This window comes from Atta cephalotes (genome assembly GCF_000143395.1).
Source record: "Atta cephalotes unplaced genomic scaffold scaffold00041, whole genome shotgun sequence".
NCBI lineage: Eukaryota > Metazoa > Arthropoda > Insecta > Hymenoptera > Formicidae > Atta > Atta cephalotes.
Genome location: NW_012130105.1, coordinates 1917253 through 1937944, shown reverse-complemented (window position 1 = coordinate 1937944; position 20692 = coordinate 1917253). Strand labels below are relative to the sequence as shown.

The following is a 20692-nucleotide window of genomic DNA, read 5'->3' as shown; positions in this document are numbered from 1 at the left end:
ATTTAATTATTTAGTGTTATTAGTATATATATATATATATATATATATATATATATATATATTCTTATATATATATATATATATAAAGAATTTTTAGAAAAATATCTACCTAGAAAGATTGTTTCTCATCATTTTTGAAAAGTGTTTTCAATTCATTATATAAAAAAATCAAAGAAATTTTTTATAACATAATAAAATTATATAAAAATTCTAAATTTAATTCTAATTTAGGAACATACATATTTATAAAAATTGTTAAAAATTATATGATAAATTTTATGAAAAATTTTTTCTAAAGAAATTTTCTATGAAATCTAAAAAACATTTTTTCTAAAAATATTAGTAAAATAAAATAAGAAGCCTATTTTTTATTTTAATATCCGATATTTAATATATTTTGTTACTTTATCTAACTAAATTAATGGGGGCTTTCCAATAAAATCTTAAAGAAAAGCTATATAAGGAATAACATAAAGTATTACAATAAGATGAAAATATATAATAATTAACAAATTTCATTGCAATAGAGAACAAGAAACTCCATTTTTAATGGGTATTTGTTAAATTATATTATAGCTTGAAGTTTCATCAGTTAGTTTGGATATAATGAAGTCATCAATCGACGCGGCTAATATCGAAGATTGTTCAGAGCCTCATCCGAATCAAACAATAATTCATACTACCACTACTCCAGCATCCACGCAACCGCCAACAACGTTGTATTACCCTTGTTCATCGAATCCTTGCATCCATGGTCAGTGTCAAAATTTAAACGATGATTATTCGTGTATATGCGAATACGGATACGCAGGCAGAAACTGCGAGAAGATGCAAAAGCAATGTGAATTTCTTACTCCATGTAGAAACGGTGGTACTTGTACAGATCTTCATGACTCCTACAAATGTGATTGTCGCCTCGGTTATAATGGGCAAAATTGCGAAAAGTGTGAGTACGAAAAAAATGTATACTATTTATTATATCTAAATTATAATTAATTATGCAAAAAAAAAATTATTTTCCTAAATTTTTAAAAATATATGTGTACGTAAAAAAAAGATGAAAATTATTTTTCGTAACGCTTGTATATATAGATCTCTTTATATAAGATACGTTACAAAAAATGTCACTATAATAATTAAAACATAAGTTAAATATGATTTAATTATATTATATTGTTGAAATCGATAATCGAATGATGAAGTATGCACGAAATATGGGGAAATCAAGGTTCGAATCTGGCTGAGACAATAAATTATTCTCAGATTAAAATGTTTATTAACATTAGATTATTAATAGAATTATATATATTTAAAATGTATAATAAAATAATTAAAAAATAGAAATAAAATAATTATGAATAATGTGATTATATATTTATAGTGGCAGAGATTACGTATGATGTTGCCTTCAGAGGAGATGGCTGGCTGGAACTAGACAGATCTGTTATGATGCATGAAGAAGAGCGTGAGGTTTTTGGTCTCGAGATCAGCACTAATAAGAGTTACGGATTGATCATGTGGCATGGTCAAACGCCGAACGATCTAATACCCAATGATTACATCGCTGTTGCTGTAGTAGATGGGTAAGCCATATCGAGCGTACTTTAATAGCATTTATAGTCTATTTTCACTATTTTTTTAAATTCAATTGAATTGAAAAATTGCATTTTCTAATTAAAAATTTTGAATTGAGCAGTATTCTCACGAGCATTTAAAGAACTAAATTTTTTTTTAAAGAATAGAACCGTCCGCTATTCTAATTTTAAATCTTTGTATATTTATACCATTTTTGTGTTTCCAGATATGTGGAATATCAATACAACTTGGGCTCTGGTCCCGCTGTAATTCGCATCACCGCCCAGCGCGTCGATGACGGAGAACGGCATAGGATAATCCTGAAACGTCAAAGAAGTGACGGTAGCATCGAACTGAATGGAGAACATACCGAAAGTGGTATCAGTGACGGACTTCAGCAAATTCTTGATGCAAGGGGTAACGTTTACTTGGGTGGTTTACCTGATTATGCAATGACTTACGGTAAATACCACGACGGATTCTCCGGTTGCATTTACACGCTGGAGGTGCAAGACTCAGGGGCTATCGACATCGGCGAGAAGGCCATCAGGGGAGTAAATGTCTCACCATGCACCAGGTAAACATTGCACCAGAATTAAAAAAAACATTTTTTTCTCCAAATATGTAATTTCATAGTATACAATATATATTATTTATATTAAAAAAATCATTTCTAGTATTTGAAGCTAATTTCTTCTTACAGATCTTTAGATTTTTATTTTTTATTTAGTAAATTTAAATAGTTTAGATTATAACAAACATAACATTTAACTCAACAAATGATATACAAAATTTGATTTTTAATTACTTGTCAGTAATCTAATGTTAGTAATCTAATGAATTGTATTTTAAAATTTTTAGAGTGAATCTCATTCTGAAAAGTGAAATTTCATTCTTAAAGACTTTAAATTGAGTCATTTTTTTAAAGATTGTTTCACTTTTTACTCTTTAAAGTGAAATTTCACTCCAAAGAATTTAGAGAAAATAGAAATTATTCAAACAAATATTATATTAATTGTTCAAATAATTTCTACAATTAATTTAGAAATATGAATATAAATTATATGCGGTAACGTTGAACTGACTAACATCATTGGATATTTATTTCGCATGCTGCTCAGAGTAAGATGGATACCATCTTCGCTGGTATTCACAGATGCGGATGCGGACGGATTCGATGCGTTTGTACCACCGCCGCCGGTGAACATTATTCATCCGAAACCCGCGTCCAATCTTGCCGCGTATGACATGACAAGTTATTCATTATTAATTATACTTCAAAATTTGATCGCTTTGACTAGGGACATTAAGGAACAAAGTGTACTTTTCACGCTGTTATGCATAGATGCAGTTAACGTTCTCAACAGCTTGTTAAGCTAAATGAATAGAACATTATCAATTTCACTTGTCGGAAATACATATTTCCCTTTAGACCAAATCATGTTATTATCAAATCACGCTGCAAATGTACAGTATTCTTTAAAGGGTATGTATTTCTGCGAGTTTGCATAATATGTACAGCTAATAAATTTGTAAATTATTTAATGCTTAATACCGACGTTGGAAGTAACACGGCGAAATTACGGTATGTCACTTTCCATCATTTCTTTATTCTTTTACAAATATTAATGTATTCGACATTCATTACTAATGCATAATATGTAAACTTGTTTTTAAATTAATTAACTGAACAAACAATTCTAATATTTTTAAAAATTTATCATATTTTAATTTTTAGAAGACGAAGATCTATTTTTGAAATCTTATTAATTATAATTAATTATAATTAATTATAATTAATTTTTTCTTAAATAATAAGATTTGTTATGATTCATTTTTTATTGTATTTCTTATCTCAAAATATGAGATAAGAAATACAATATACTGTATTAGCATCACTGTAATGGATTTTTCGTTCTGTAAAATTTAAATTTATGAAGATTTCTGAAAAAAATACTTTAAACTCTCATGATTTTACAAGTTTCTTTCAGAAATCAGAAAAATTTTAGAAGTCTTAGAATATTTCAGAATTTACTGATGAAAAATTCTAGAAATGTAGATTTTCTGAAAAATGTTCCAATTCATATTAAAAAATCTGAGAAATTCTTTAAAAAGTTATAAAATTATACAGAACTCTAAAAAATTTTAAAATTTACATAAAAATTATAAAAAATTATATGAAAAATTTTAAGAAAAATTTTTATGAAAGTATCTATTAATTTTATGTTTTTTATTTTGCAGTGATCGAACTGATAGACTTCCTACTCGTGGTGACCTCGAAAGATATTGAAGAGAAGAATCGCATTTGCATCTAAGGATCTATACAATTCGTATCCCTTACGAACGGTTATAGCGTTGATGTAAATGTCGTATTTAAAGCCAAATATGTATGTTAAATTTTTCATATCTAATATTTTGAGAACATTAGAAATATGAAGGATCAAAAGCAAATCTGTTATTACAGCTAATCAAACGTTGTCGAAATATTGTGTAATATATTAAAGACGCAACTTTTCGATTAAAGCTATTTGGTTTGATGAGGAATTCTGCATATATGCAAAAATCGAAAAGTAAAACGTATTTAAAATGCATGTACTTTTTTGATGGTTTATCATAAATGATCTGAGGTAACATGTGAAAGATACGAAAGTAACTTGCTAAACGAGCAACAAACCAATTTTATATCCATAGATACAGAGTCTATCTGCACTAATATATTGCTATCGATATTTTATAATAACTATAACGTTTTATACCGCTTTATTTGTACAAAACGAGTAGATACAATTCAATTCGCAACTAACAAATTATTATTTTAAAAGTGACAGATTTATGCTCATCTAGAATTCTTTATTTACTATCAGTTGCAATGTAAATACAAGAAGGATATAGCAATTAAGCTTCTCATGTCTTTCCTGTTTCTCCTCATTCTGTTTTATGTAATCCACCGCTTCGCGGTATCTTATTTTTGCGAATCAGCTGAACGACTTTGAGCAGCTGATACAGTGATACGAAAGGAAAATATGTTGATAATGATAAAGTACATTAGTATATTATAATTTTTCACTGCCACGTGCTGATTTATTCATATTTATAATACGATAATAAAATTCTGCGTTATATAGGAAATAAATCCTATTATTCACTAGTGTATGAGTGTAATCAAAGCTTTACTAAGACTTTGATATATCTACCGTTATTATATCAGAAAGACAATAAATTCTCACAGTCATTTCGTTATAGAAACGATATTAACAATTTTTCTATAATCGATATTAGATATCGAATTTTTACACTTGAAAAGAGAATGCACATTTATATATTTATAATGCGAAATGCATAAGTTACGGACATTATTCTTTATTAATATCTGAAAAACGAGAATTTTGAAACAAAATACATACATCAACAATCAAATATAAAGGATTGATGAACTTGATTGATTCTGCAAATCCAGATTGCACTCATACCATGATGAATACTTATCATTTACCATATAATATACGCATGTAGGTGCTTAAATGTGATTTTTAATGCAAGGGAATAACAGCCGAATAATCAAGAATAAATGAATAAGTAATTGAACAGTATCATCGAATGTACGTTTTTTTTATTAAAAAAATTTAATCAGACTGCGTGATATGTAAACGAAGAAAGTTACATACGAGAGAATAGTAATAGGGATAAGGATGGCGTAAGTAAAAAATGTGTGTTGCTACATATATAAAATTTATATCGAATAGATTATGAAAAACTCGCGTATAAAGTAAACAGTAAGCGTTCTCTAATATTCTTTATATTTGAGACTTTATGAAAGTAAAACGTACAATTTGATAATAATTGTTCGGCTATCAAGTTATATCATCTCTATCTACAGAATATATTAATTTATAGATTATAATTTTCCAAATATCAGTTAAAGTGCAATATTTACTATATAAAATAACATTTTATTGTTCTCAACGATTAAAACAATTGATTTTAATCTTTTTAAATCATTGAATTATATTAGATATACTTACAGAGACGGAATGTTTTAATATATCAGTATAGCTTGCTGGATAATTAACTTTCAATTAAATACGTTTTCTCTGCAGTGTATCCGTGTTCAATACATTTTTATGAGTCTGTCATTTTTCTACTTTTTACTTTTCCATGTGATTCTATTCATTCCGTCAAAAAGTATCATCTAATTTATACAATTATACTTTTCAATGATCTTCGTATAGAGTATCCCAGTTTAATCTAGTTAATTTTCTCCCAAATTATTGATGACACAAAAAGATGATTTCAGATGAAAATGGAACAGCCTCGACGGCATTTTGGTCACATTTTTTTTTCTTCTATGAGAATGTGAAGTGAAGATGACCTTCATATCCTTAATTTTGATGTCTCCATCGAAGAAAAAATCGTAACCAAAATATGTTCTCCTTGAAATCATTCCACTTTTATTAGAAACTTTTTTATATATTACTAATAATTTCGGAAAAATGTAATTGGATTGATTCAAATAGAACACAGCATAACATACGTACTGCAATATGTGCATTGCCGACATTTAATGTTTCGTTAATGTATTCCTTATGATACGTAATTCGATTAATAAACTAAAATTATTGCGAATAATGAAAAAAGAATGTCATTAAACGAGATATTGCCTTTAGATATTATTTGAAGAATGGAATACCGAAATAATATATCATAGCTCTTGTGGAATTTTCTACGTTCGCTATGATTCTATTATAATACATTGTAAATGATCATGTACAGAAAAAAACCGATGCATATACTTGTATAATTATATTCTAACACATCTTAATCTTACATCGACATCGAATGAACGCTTTTTGATGTTCATGCAAACGTTGTTAGTTACATAATAATGTAATATGTATGTATATTGCATTATTTGTACAGGATGCAATAACAAATATTCCGGTCTGAAATGCCTTTTTTACGCGACTGCGACGTTTGGATGTGAATAATGCCAGTGGCATCCTAATTAGAACACCTCAATTAAGAGCAATGTTTCAGGTATGGTAATAGCTAATATTGCTCCACCCTGTATTATAAAATCATACTGAAAGTATCTACCATAATATATATATGTAGTCTATTGTTACATAAAATTCTTCAAAGAAAATGAGACAATAAATTATAATTTTGCTAACAAATTGTGTGCTTTTATTTCATTGTGAATATTTTTATGAATAATTAATAATTTGTAATTATTTAATTCTAAACAAAGATTTTAAGACTCCTGAGTACTCACTCCAGCCATTGAATCATAATCGAGAAATGTGTCATAAGCGACACATTTTTCTTGCATACCATTTGTAAATAAAGAGAATTTGGATGAAATGAATATTTTATATTAATTTTATTAATAAAATTTTATTAATAAAATTGAATATTCATTGTACAAAGACATATAATGATAAAAACTACATACTGATACATATGTATACCACTAGACCCCAAAGACAACCTTAACCAGCGTTTATTTACATAATTTTACAAAACTTACATATTATTATTTTTATATTATATATTAGCATATATCGTAAATGCTAAGTAACAATTACGATATTAAACCTGAGTTTCCCATTCATATAACAAATTTTAAGACAAAAAATTTACGACTAGACAAGTAAATTGGCATCAATACATTATAATATGTATACATAAATATATAATTACATATCACAATTAAAATTATTTAAATAATAAATGAAGACAAAACGGATTAGTGAAAATTAATAAATTATTCTCAAATTATATACACATATATATATATATATATATATATATATACATACAAATTTTTCTAAATGTAGATTCTTATATGACTAATTAATCTAATCTCGTCTTCTACAAACATACAAAATGCGTTCTTTTTTATCTGTTAGATCTTTTTATAAAATATATGACTACACTAGCACAGGATGCTATGAATTAATCTTATATCCAGAAATAAATGGAAGCCCAGTACCTACTCTTCTTTGATATTGAACATAGTCTTCACCGAAGAAACTTAACAAAGTCATTTCTTCAATCAGAACACGATCATGGAAAAAACTCCATGACATCAGTGCGTATGCAAAGAGGCATAGTGGATTTTGAAGTATTAACTGGAATAAAAATTTATGAATGTTAATTAAAAATTAAGTAATAAAAGTATAGAACGAAATTGTAAAAAGTATAGAGCCTAATTGTAAAAAATTTATGATATCTCACCTGCGTTCCTATGGACCAATAAAACCATCCTACATAACTAGGATGTCTACAAAAATTATATACACCATGTGTAACAAGCTCATGATTGTTCCTTTTTTCATTTTGCACAACATGGTTAAAATTGTGTCTTGCAGTACACATTGCTAATTTTCTTAAAATTTCACCAGAAATGCATAACATTAGACCAAAATAACACACGAAGGAAGGTCTTTTCATTAAGTTGAAGTAATGCCTCTCTATGATAAACTCCATCCAACTGAGACATGCTGCTATCCCATATGCTATGCTATGATTAAGGATGAAACTGTCGATCGACAATGCAGCTGGATTTGACCAGGCAATAGCTAAAAATTCCGTATAATGAAAACTCGCTAATACTGTTGTATAAATGCCAAACACCTGCCATGATGGTGGAGCATTGATTGATACTAAAATACCAATTCCAAAGATATATCCAAGAAATAATGCTCTGATTGCAACCTGTAAAAAACATAATAGCATATAAAATTTTATGTATTATAATACATAATATAACATGATAATGAGACAACTTACTTGATAAGCAAAACCACGAAATGCCAGCAATGCAGACACATTTATAAGTATGTACTGTACCGCATGTAAAAGCCAAATATTTGTAAAATATGCGACATAAATATCGAATCCTAACCTGAATTGCAGTTCAGGGAAAAGGGAGATTAAACCTGCTATAATAAAACAGAATAAACTGAGAGCTCCTTCGCGACACATTTTCCTCATGAAAACCTCTCGACACTTTTGAAATGATAAACGATAATCACGATTGGTCACGATAAACAACGTGACAACATATCCAATCAACTCTCCAGCGAATTCTCAACTATTTATAATAATTCATGGCTCATACGTTTTTTTTATAATAGAAATCTTGCTTTATATTGGCAGTAATATATTGCTTAACACTGTCAAATAGGAAGAATTAAAAGTCAAAGTTTTTAAAATATAAGAGCAAGGCAATCAAAATTATTAAACAAAAAGTCCTTACGTCAAACTTCTCTTTCTCTTTGTTTTGTCGATCACTGCACTCTGCACTGCAGTTGACTGCAGTGCCGTCACATGGTCGATACTGTCAGTGATCAATGACTACCTTTACGATTTACGCTAAAGTCATAAAATCGATGTTATAAAACTGGCCAATCACAGTCATTCCTTTCTTCAGAGGAATTAGCTGTGGTTGGCTAGTTTTCATAACATTGATTTTATAATTTTGGCGTAAATCGAGCTATATAAATGTAATCTACGTCCCTGCAGGCAGTCATCGACGAAGTATTATTAGACTGCTAGCCAAAGAAAATTTTTTTGTTCATCAAAAAGACCTGGGAAAGCCCAGTCACAATTAAAGGGCGTTGACATTATCAATTGTTTTGGCTACAAATACGATATAAGAAATGAATTAAAATGTCATTATTTTCGACATTTCTAATTTGACATTAAAAAGGATCGTACTTGATCATTAAAAAAAATATACACATAAGAAATATTTTCTTTTCAAAATATTCAAGTTGAATGACTCACCGTGAAACAATACTTTATTTTAAGTATTTATGTAATATCAATTAAGAAATAAGATAAACTATATATTTTTTATAAATATATGTATATATATTTGCGTTTTTATAATATATTATAAAGTCCATAAAAATTATTAAATATATTTTACTTCTTATAATTATATAATTTGTACTAACATAGAACAATATGTATCAAAGAATAACATAATATTTAAGCAGGTACATAAAGTAATTACCTAATCGTTTGACATAAATTTATTACTTACTACATTTAGAAGTATGGTGATATCAACATGGTTTAGATATTGATAACACATAAGAGTTTACAAGAACATAAATATCTTTCCATGCAAAATAATTTTAAATTTTGTAAAAAAAATAAAATTAAAATTCTTTATACAAAACAAATTAAAGTTTCTTATCCAAAATAAAATATTGTCAATAATATAATAAAATTTTATCTTTTTTTATAACCTTTTTTATAAACATGATTTCAGCGTAATTGGAGGGAAAGTTTTCTTTATGCTTATAGCTTTAGCTTTCTTGAAATCCATAAAATAAAACAAATTAAACAAATCTTTCCTCGTATTTTTAAAACCATAATTATACAACAATCTTATACAATATTTCACATCCTCGAATCTGTTTTCCATTTCGGCTATTTTCAAGATACCACTAAATTTATTGGAACAAAAATGTTAATTTCTTATGTTATCCAATTAAAAACATTATTATTACTTACCTGTCTTTCAGAACCCTATTGGCTTCTATTATATAATCGTTAAGATTAGATCCTATTAAAGAGAGACAAAATACAACGTGTATGCTGTTTGTTTGTAATGGAGTAGAAGACATATCATAAGCTTTCACTCTATCATTCAGAGCAATGAAATCAAATGAATGTACCACATGAGGAGCAGAAGCAGCGAGTCGTGCTTCACATCCAAAATCAGCAATTATGTTGTCTGTTGGTCTAAAATTATTAAGACATTATAATATTTAGGCTCATCTAAATTTTGTTTAGCAATAAAGCATAATATACAAACAATTCTAATCGATGATATTATAACATCCAATGGATTCATTGTCCATTGTTCAAGTTGCCATTTATATCTGATAAGCCTTAAAATCATCAAGATTCTGTTTAAAATAATGCTTAGATTGCGAACTGTCATTATTGCATAATATCTCTTTATAATTTTAAATCTAGTTGCTTTTAACTGTGTTGTCATTTTATCTTTAAAAGCATTATTTCTGCATTATTTCCGACTTTCTAGCAAGCATTTCTTCTAATTGTTTAATTTTTCTCATGTGTTTGTTCAGCTTTAACAACTCATCTTTATTTTTTATATATGCACTTCTTTAGCTGACATTCGTTTCATTTTTTTTCCAGTTATCTTTTTAAGTTTCTCAATTTTTGTCATTTTATGCTCAAAATTAATTGATTCTTTTACACCTCTTTCTAGTTTCTTGTTTCTTTCATCGACTCTTACAGCGACTCTTACATTTTTATTTGCGTGTTTAAGATTCATCTCCAGCTTCGTTTTTTATTTTTTTTCTTGTTTTCTGATTTATTACTTGTGTTAATTGATAGTTCTTGAAATATCTTTGATGTTTTTTCATCTTTTAAATATAATATGTTGTTAAAAAATCTGATTTCTTCATATCATTCATATTTCAAATTTATTTTTCATTTTATTATCTATATTATTCTTCATTAGAGCATCTGATTCTTTTGTATCTTTTACATTAGATTTATTCCCAGAATGCTTTTTCTTCTTTTTGTTCTTTTGCTTGCTTGTAAGTATATTTTTATCTATTTCATTAGATTTACTTGATTTCTTTGAATCATGTATGCCATTTAACAATTTTTTTCATTTCTTTTTCTGTGTTTCTAAAACAAAAAATTAAAAAAAAATCATAATAATAATATAATTAATATGTATATAATTTTGTTAATTTAATAACAATAAATATTAATAAAACAAAAATGTCATGCTCCTGTTTTAATAAATTATTATGTGTTTTATAAATATTGTTACTGAGTTTTAATAAAATTGTTTGGAAATTACGTACATTAAGGAACATCATCCAATAATTTGACTTTGACATATTATATGTTATTAAAGTCATGATCCTAAGTATATATAACTTTACCTTAACAACCTCTGATAGTTTCTGAAATATTTAAAGAATAATTTTAGTAGAAAATTTTGATCTAAACTCTGATGATCTCAATCTTGACATGAACATGACCTTGACAATATATCAAAGTTAAAATCATGGGAGTTCGTTCTCCAAGATAAAAATTTTCTATTAAAATTAAATCTAAAAGCACATTCAATTTACTGACTCAATCCGACTCCGATTTAATAATCTGTTTAGGTGTAAAAGAAGAGTTTAACTATGCAAGGAATGCAGCTGAAAAGAGTAAACCATTATCCATTGACTCAAAGCAGAGTCGAATTAGTAAATCAAATTTGCTATGAATGTCTTAAAAACTATAATAAGATTATTATCTAGTTGCTAAAGCTAAGTTACTCGCAATTAGAATCATGACCTTGACATACGTCAAGATCAAGACATAGTATCCTTTAATATGTATACATAATTATAGATTATTTTCAATTAGAATACTATTAGCTATATAGTTAGCTATTGATACATCATTATTTCGGTGTATCATAAATTGGAAAGTATCATAAAATGGCGAAAATAAAGATAGGAAATCGAGTATATACGGGGAGAGTGATGGCATCATTGATGAAGCTTCTAGAAAGCGTACATTAGAATCACGAACGTAAGAGGCATGTACTTCTTCAAAATATTTTTTTCCGCCATTCTAATTTATGCTCCTGTTACTCTTCTTACATTTGTGTGTAGATTATATTCGAATTATAATTTTTTTTCAGGGAAATGAGGGAACGAAAGGGCTTGTTTGTATATATATTACATATGATATTTAAGAAACCAAACGGACAAAAAAAATATATATACATATATAAATCGATTACCTTAATGACATATGTGCTAATATTTTTATAGCGGCTTCTTGATCCTGTGCAGTTTCTCTTTAATTTAATCATTGTTTTATCAAATTAAAAATATCCTAATCACTTAACGTAATCAATCCATGAAACGATCGTTGACGATCATTCAAAACTCGTTCCAATTTCCAACAGTTCCAACTCAGGCTGGTCAAAGTCTTACTACAAATGTTTTGAAGCATTTGATGGACCAATTAGAAGAAAGAACTTTATAAACTGGACCAATTAAAAAAATGCTTCAAAACGTTTGCAGCATCGCCCTCAGTCCCATTTCGATGGGCGTTCAAAAACTCTATCCTCGGCGACCATGCCGGTCTTTTTATTATTAGGATTATTCCATACACAATTTGCATAGCCGCATAATCATATGCATACAAAAAATTATCCAATCACATTTCTGTCATAAAGAGAAAGGTAAAATACGATTGGATGATTTTCTTTATTTTCTACATATGTTTATGCGACTATGCAAGTTGTGTAGAATGACCCTTATGGTCGCAGCACAGACTTTCGCATAATGCACAATACATAGTACATAAAGAAATCAACCAATCGAAATCTTTCTTTTTTAGAGAATAGGAGGAAAGGAAAGATTTTGATTAGTTGTTTCGCTTATGCATTGTGCGTTATGCGTTATGCAAAAATCTGAGCTGCGACCTTTACTATTGAAACCGCTTATACACTACCGCCAGTACATCTATTTTCAGTTTGGAAACTATGTGACTACATTTTCTGACACTATCGATAAAATCATATCGTGGATAATAGATGTGTTCGTCTCTGTACTAAATCCTCAGGATAGAAACGTGCCGACTATTTTTCACTGTGCCCTGAACGACAAGATACTATTAAAAATCCTCGGCCCTAGGCAAATTTTCGTGACTATATATTATATAAAAGCTGTATAAATAAAAACGCATATTTTTAATGATACATTATCTTTTATATTTTGCCGAAAAATTAAAATTTTTCCTCTGCAGTTACCTCTATTGATAATTAAACTCGGATGATATCATTAAAATCACAGTTTTAAATAAAAATCGTATTATTAAATTTTAAATACATATATATATATATATACATATATTTACAAAACGAATAAATTCTATCATTAATACCGTATTACTAATTTATTATTCTTTCACTTAATCACTTAAATTTTAACAGGCACACGAATCTCCAAGCGTCGAACCATCTTTAACAGCATCTTGTCGATGCCTGACTTGATAATCATGAATCTTGCATGGTTTATCTTTTCTCTTTTTCTTTTCAATATGAAGAGAAAAGGAAGAAAGATAAATCGTGTAAGAACTTTAGCTAAAAAGAACAGATTTAATATTTCGTCGATGACATATCATGCTACTATATATTTTTCTCCAATTTTTTTAAGAATTGCAGAATACAGATGTTTTTGTAATGATGTCAATAGAGCACAATTTTAATGGTATTATATTAATGACATATGTTGCTGTAACGTATGTATATTATATACAACGTATATTATAATACGATGATTACTTATATTTCGTGAAACGATTTCTGAAACGATAATAATGGACAGCATCAAGTACATTTATCATTTGCCATTTTCCGAACGATCAGAATTTTGTAAAATTATGAACCAAAATGATAAATGGGAGGAGCTGGCAGGTATGTTAGCAGGCAATCTCTTGAAAAATATATGTTTCATGCTAATCTATTTGTTTATTATTAACCTATTCATCTCATTTACTTGCTTTCATGATTCTGCATTATATAATATTATGCTTATTTTTTAATGTTGCTCCAATTTTATTTAGCAATAGCCAATTGTTTTTAACAGAATGTACAATAATTTATATATATTATGTGCAAAGCTAGTATTTTTATATATAGTTACCTTTTTTATATTAATGTAATGTTGATAGGTATTTGGATGCAATATGATGTTTTAACGATACAGAGTTTAAGAAAGGAAAAAAATCCCACAGATGAACTCTTGACACTATGGGGCCATTTCAATCATACAATAGCAGAATTGTTTGTATTATTATCCAGAATGCAGCATTATCAGGCAATGGTGCCTTTATTACCTTTTGTTGAACAGAAATTTCATCGACTTTTCTACAATGGAGAAGCCAATTTGCAAAATATGTCACGCAAGCAGTTGGTTAACAAAAATACTAAAGATTTAAAGATTGGTACACAAAACTTTAATCAACGTGCACTGCCACAGCAAAGTGTCAATAAAATTTTTAATCAACCAACAGCACAATTGGGTATTAGTCCAAGCAATTCCAATAATTTATTGGTAGCTACGCCAGCAGCTGCTGCTATTTTTTTACAATCTCCACAAAATACTGGCAATGAAAAAAAGATCAATGAATCACCATTACCAAAAACAGAAACTACTTTGCCACAAGCAAGTTATAGTGAACTGGCTATTGCCACGGATGGATGGAATCAGCACAACATATTAGGAAAAGGTGGTTTTGGAATAGTATACAAAGGTATATATCTTAATTTATATTAACATAAATAGCTTAACAGTTATAAAATTAAAATATGACAAAGATTAAAGAAGATTTTAAAAAAATATGAATGGAGTAGCTTTAATTTTTAAATAACTGAATTTTTTTAATGGATATTTGTTATACACATTCTAATTGACTTTAAAAAAAGCAGATTAGCAGAATATCTGATTGAAAAGAATTATTTATTTATTAATTTATATTTATGGTTTTCATATCGTATATTATAGGTTTTTGGAAAAATACCGATGTTGCAATAAAAAAAATCCGACAAAAAGGGTCTGATTCAGATGAAAGTTACATATTGCAACTCCAGCAATCATTGAAAGAAATAAAGATTTTGAATTCTCGTACTCATGAAAATATCTTACCTTTATATGCATACAGTTTTGGTGGCGAAGCACCATGCTTGATTTATCAGCTAATGAAAAATGGGTCTTTGGAAGATAGACTGCTATTAAGACAAAAGACTAAAGCGTTAACATGGATGCAAAGACATGAAATTGCTAAAGGTATAGCGCGCGGATTACAATACTTGCATACTATCGGTGACAAACCATTAATTCACGGTGATATTAAGAGCGCAAATATTTTGTTGGATAAAAATTTCGAGCCTAGGATTGGCGATTTTGGTTTAGCACGGGAAGGTCTTGAAAAAGATAGTATGAAGGTAAATAATTAAATGCTAAAAAATTATGAGACTTTCTTAGATTTTATGATTATTTAAGAAAATATATATTAAAAAATATATTAAAAGATATAATTAGCATTCTGATATAATAAGCAATTATTTTGAAAAATTATTGATAAAGTATATTTCAATAATTTTTTTATTTAATATAATATACACAACATAATTAATAATTATAAATATTAATATTAATATAAATATTAATATTAATAATAATTATTAATAATTATTAGATCAGCAGAATTCATGGTACAAGACCTTACCTGCCCGAAGAATTTTTACGTGACAAAAAATTGTCTTCAAAAATAGACACTTATAGTTATGGTATAGTCTTATTCGAAATGGCGACTGGTCTTCGGGCTTACGATGATATACGCCCTGAGAAGTTGTTAGTAGATTTAATTGAAGCTTGGAAGGATAAAGATATTTCTTTATTGATAGACAATAAAGCTGGTGAAGAAAACAAGCAAGTTTATAAAAATTTAATATCTATAGGAAAATGGTGTGCTAATGGGTTGGCACAAAATCGACCTGAAATGATACTTGTATTTCAAACATTGAATGATTTATGAAATTTAATATTGGATAATATATTGTAAAATATTATATATATCATTGTTATGAAATATAATTATATTTCTATATGTATTATATATATGTATATTCGTTATATATTATCAATTTTATTGACAAATTTTAATTTTACAAAAATTCATTAACATAATTTATGTTATTATATCCTTATCTAAAAAATTTTAATAAATGGACTATTAACTGTAAGAGAGTGTTTATATTGGCTGTAACCGTATGTCGTAATCTGAAAGAATTGACTAATCACAGTCAAATATTCCCCTCTCATTCGATGATAAGAAGGAAATATTCGAAGATAATTGATCAATTTTTACAGATTATAAGCACACGATTACGGTCAATATAAACGCCTAAATTATATTTGATACAAAGAAAAAATATTTTTATTAGGCTTTATGTTTTTCGACTAACTTCGCAATATTTTATTGCTGTTGTAAAAGTAAATGTTAAAACAATTTTTTATAATATATGAAAAAAATAAATAAGCTTAAAATTAAAATTAAAATCGGTTACACAATAATTTTTTTTTTTTAACATAATGCAGAGACCTTAATGGAATATACCCACATTTCGTTCAATCTTACTACATTATTTTGTACAATTATCAATTATAATTTATATAAATAATTTTTTATGGGAAAAAATGTTTCATATATAATTATATAAAATTATATATAATTATATAAAATTATATATAATTATATAATAAATATATATATATATATATATATATATATATATATATATAACATATTTTTTTCTCTCTCTCAAGAGATTAACAAAAAAAATTATTCTCTCATTTAAATAAGTCAAAATTAAATTTATTCACTAATATGCCCTATAGATCAATATTAAATATATATTAAAAATACATATACATAGAAACTTAATAAATTTGAATAATCTAAATATATATTAGGTGTAATAAAAAGAAATCCATTATTTTTCCATTCAATTTCATGCAAAAATAATGGATTTCTTTTTTACTATATCTAATAATAACATTGTACACAATTGCAATTTAAACTTAAAATTACAAATATTATAACTTCATGTTTAGATAATATTATTACAGTAATTTTTTTAATTGAGTATAAAATATAAAAAATTAAAAATGTATATGATAAAATTATTATATTTAGATACAGTTTCAAAGATTTTCTTGTTTAAATTTAAAATGTGCCATTATTTGCATTATATATACAATATGTATATATCGAAAATATGCTCAGTAATATCCGTTTATATCTTCTTTGCGCGCGCGCGTATATATATATATATATATAAGTTTCCGTCATTGTAAAAAAAGTTCCATCGATATTCGCTTTATTTCTAGTTAAATTGATGCGAATCGTGTATCAATGATATGTGCAAATTTGCAAAAAAAAAATAAATCTTCATGTTTCCATGCAATGATATGCGATTGCAAATATTTTATATTGTGGGACCTAATTATAATAATCTGTCAAATAGCTTTGTGATGCGATCTTCTTGAGCGGCGATACAATATTGATGGAAGTATAATGGCCATTATACAAGGGTACCCTTAAATCGGAATTGTCGTTATTTTTAATCATTTCCTGCTCCTGTTGCTGTGGCTGATTTAATATCCACACAATAGATATCAGCGATAACATTAACGTCATCACTCCAATTATACCAAGTAGATACATGAATATTATCTGTGCGATCGGTAATATTCGAAGTTCCAACTTCAATATGATTGTCAAATAAGTCGATAACGACGTAATGGACTGTAAGGAAGAGATTTGTTCACTGCACGATTCGTTTAAAACNTAAACATAAATTCATAAGAATATATATATATATATATATATATATATATATATATAATATTATACTAGTTACTATTATAACTATTATAAATTTTATTTATGCTTTTACGCAAATGTATGTACATTTCTCTAAAAATATTTTATGAATACATAAGAATATTATCATATTTTATATACATTTATTAACACATTCGTTGTTATTAGAAGCTATGAATTACGAACACGAAAAGTAAAAAGTCCTAAAAATGTATGCAAAAAATGTAGAATTTTAAATAAAACTTTACATGCTGAAAAAAATGAGAAGAAAAGCATTTTATAAAATAAATCAATAAATAAATTTTAACAATAGTTATTAGAAATGACTCAATAACATAAAACATAAATAAGAAGGAACATATAGCCACACACAAGATGTTTTTTGCACAAGTAGTTGCATATATTTAAAAGTAAAAACGTCAATCATGTCCTGACCATCATCAATGCTAATCCGAAAATTATACTAATTCCTCGATCTTTTTTTAATCTGTCCATCTTTTGTAACAATGGAAGTTATTCATATTCAAATATAAATTCTTATTTTTCGGATTTGAATTTTACATCTCAATTGGTTTTTATTATTTAATATCTCGCATTCTTTTATTTGTAGAGGAAAGTCCCTATTATGAGATAGGCGCCTAATATGAGATAATGGCGTTCTGCTAAATAGACGCTATCTATTGGCTCCATTATGAATTTATTGTTCTTGGATTGAAAACTGTTTAATAGAAAATTCATTATTACATCATGCCTGTAGTCATTGTAAAAAAAAGATTTTAGAATTTGAATGTCTTCAAATTTCATTGAGATGAGCCTTTAAATATTGTTTATTTTTTAATAAATAAATATTTGGCAATAAATTCTTCATGTAATGATAGGGTAAGGTCGAACTAAATATGAGATATTGAACTGCTTAATTACAGAAGTTAGATTTGATGATCGTAAAACCGTAAGGCATGGAAATCGTAATATCCAGAATATTTCTAATATGAAATAATCCATGCTCCTGTATCATAGTGAAAATCGTTGCTAAAGTATAAATATTATTGTACAATAATAAAAAGGACAACTGGAATGAACGTCGAGTGCCTATTTCTGCGATGATTTCAACTGAAGACGAGTTCTGAGTATAATGTATCGCATACTCATTTTTCGCGCTTGGCTGTGTTTGAGATTGTATTTAAGAAACATTAAATAAAGTTTTTTAGTTACATTACTGATATATTTTGCGTTTTACTATCGATTTCTCGGGGCATCTCATATTAGGAGCACAATTTTTTGACTTTGCGATTTGCTTACTTTTTACATTTCTTTAATTTAAAAAAAGATTGAATTTAAATTAAATTTTATGTAATATTATCTTAAAGCTTATTAAATTCCCTTCAAAATGACCTATTATTTTTTAAATTCTGCCCATAAACTTCTAGCATTTATCCGAAATGATCTCGGTTTCTCACAATAGATGCCTTTCCTCTACTGATGATGGTCAAGACGTGACCGAACATTTACATTTTTACAATTTTAAATATATGACTTGTGCAAAAAATCTTTTGCATATGTGGAGCTATATGCTCCATTATTTATGTTTTAAATAAATAAAGAAACATTTAATGTCACGGAATCAAATTAATAACTTTGCCATTATCTTGTATTATCGATTTTATTAGAGAAATTAAATAATTTTTTTTCATACGATGATATTATTCTACAAGCTAATTATAAATATAAAAAGAAACGAATCAGAGAAAGTCGAGAAATATATAATTAACATATATAACTTTCATAGAAAATTTTCTACGTCTATTCAATAAAGTTGCTGATTACCTACCAAATCGAACCAAAATAAAGGTATCGTTATATCACTGAATGCTGCAATTTTAGAATTGTAGCGTAAACGATTCATTATCAAATTCGTCTGCATTCTAGAGTGGAAAAGTATGGGCATACCAACTGTCTGAAAGGACGTAAAAAAAAGATTTATTAGTTCGCGTTATAAGATTACATATAATTTAATAAATATTACAAAATCTGAAAACATACAAATTTTTTAATTTAACTTATGAATAATTTTGTCTTATTTAAAAAATATAATTTGTTAATCTCATGTTGGATAATTTCATTTGTTTTTATTAATAAAAATACCTTTTATTATAATTTAATTTGTGAAAAAGCTTTCAATATGTAAAATCTGTATGTAAAATCTGAAATGTATTAAAGTGTAATTAGAATTTAATCCTATCAGAGAAACTTTTGATATCGAAAATTTTGATGGTACGTAATTTCATTTGAATGTCATTTTACATAAGATCTGCTCTTTTTCTATAACCCAAGACTGAACTTCTTGCACGATTCATCTTTGTCTTTTTCTTTCTAATGTGAAAAGAAAAAGAAGAAAAAGTACGAGAAATTCATTCCTGAAGTATGAAAAGAGAACAAGTCTTAGATGTTAGATAAGACAAAAATGTCAATAAATAATGAATCACTTTCAAACGTTCTTCATAAGCAATTCTGAGAAATTCTTTAGTTATTAAATAATCTATACACGTAAGACTTATCTAATCCCAATTATACAAGAATATGTAAGTAACTGATCACTTACAGTAATACCGTAAACCTAGATATATATATATATATATATATATATATATATATATATATA

The 20692-nt window shown here is 27.1% G+C and overlaps 4 protein-coding genes and 1 pseudogene across 4 annotated transcripts in view; 2 read left to right on the top strand and 3 right to left on the bottom strand.

Moving 5' to 3' along the window:
• Positions 1 to 3890, top strand: part of LOC105622231 (basement membrane-specific heparan sulfate proteoglycan core protein-like) — a 4638-nt gene extending 748 nt beyond the window's left edge. Inside the window, exons 2-6 of the mRNA XM_012203654.1 lie at positions 577 to 946; positions 1382 to 1583; positions 1802 to 2152; positions 2697 to 2830; positions 3817 to 3890. Of these exons, the coding sequence (XP_012059044.1) occupies positions 577 to 946; positions 1382 to 1583; positions 1802 to 2152; positions 2697 to 2830; positions 3817 to 3890 (1131 nt within the window). The remainder of the gene's footprint in view (positions 1 to 576; positions 947 to 1381; positions 1584 to 1801; positions 2153 to 2696; positions 2831 to 3816) is intronic.
• A 3633-nt stretch (positions 3891 to 7523) lies between these two features.
• Positions 7524 to 8696, bottom strand: LOC105622214 (protein-S-isoprenylcysteine O-methyltransferase). The gene is given in 5 exon segments (XM_012203639.1): positions 7524 to 7706; positions 7813 to 8292; positions 8368 to 8622; positions 8624 to 8650; positions 8652 to 8696. Coding segments are annotated over 5 exon segments (990 nt in total).
• Positions 8697 to 9829: 1133 nt separating this feature from the next.
• On the bottom strand, positions 9830 to 10894 carry LOC105622229 (annotated as a pseudogene).
• A 2789-nt stretch (positions 10895 to 13683) lies between these two features.
• LOC105622228 (serine/threonine-protein kinase pelle) lies at positions 13684 to 16182 on the top strand. The gene is made up of 6 exons (XM_012203653.1): positions 13684 to 13713; positions 13839 to 13853; positions 13978 to 14059; positions 14317 to 14898; positions 15150 to 15589; positions 15844 to 16182. The coding sequence occupies exons 1-6, from the start codon at positions 13684 to 13686 to the stop codon at positions 16180 to 16182; spliced, it is 1488 nt and encodes a 495-aa protein (XP_012059043.1).
• Positions 16183 to 17649: 1467 nt separating this feature from the next.
• Positions 17650 to 20692, bottom strand: part of LOC105622227 (scavenger receptor class B member 1) — a 19271-nt gene continuing 16228 nt past the window's right edge. The window contains exons 8-10 of the mRNA XM_012203652.1: positions 20517 to 20569; positions 19862 to 19987; positions 17650 to 17955 (exon numbers count right to left, since the gene is read on the bottom strand). Of these exons, the coding sequence (XP_012059042.1) occupies positions 17650 to 17955; positions 19862 to 19987; positions 20517 to 20569 (485 nt within the window). The remainder of the gene's footprint in view (positions 17956 to 19861; positions 19988 to 20516; positions 20570 to 20692) is intronic.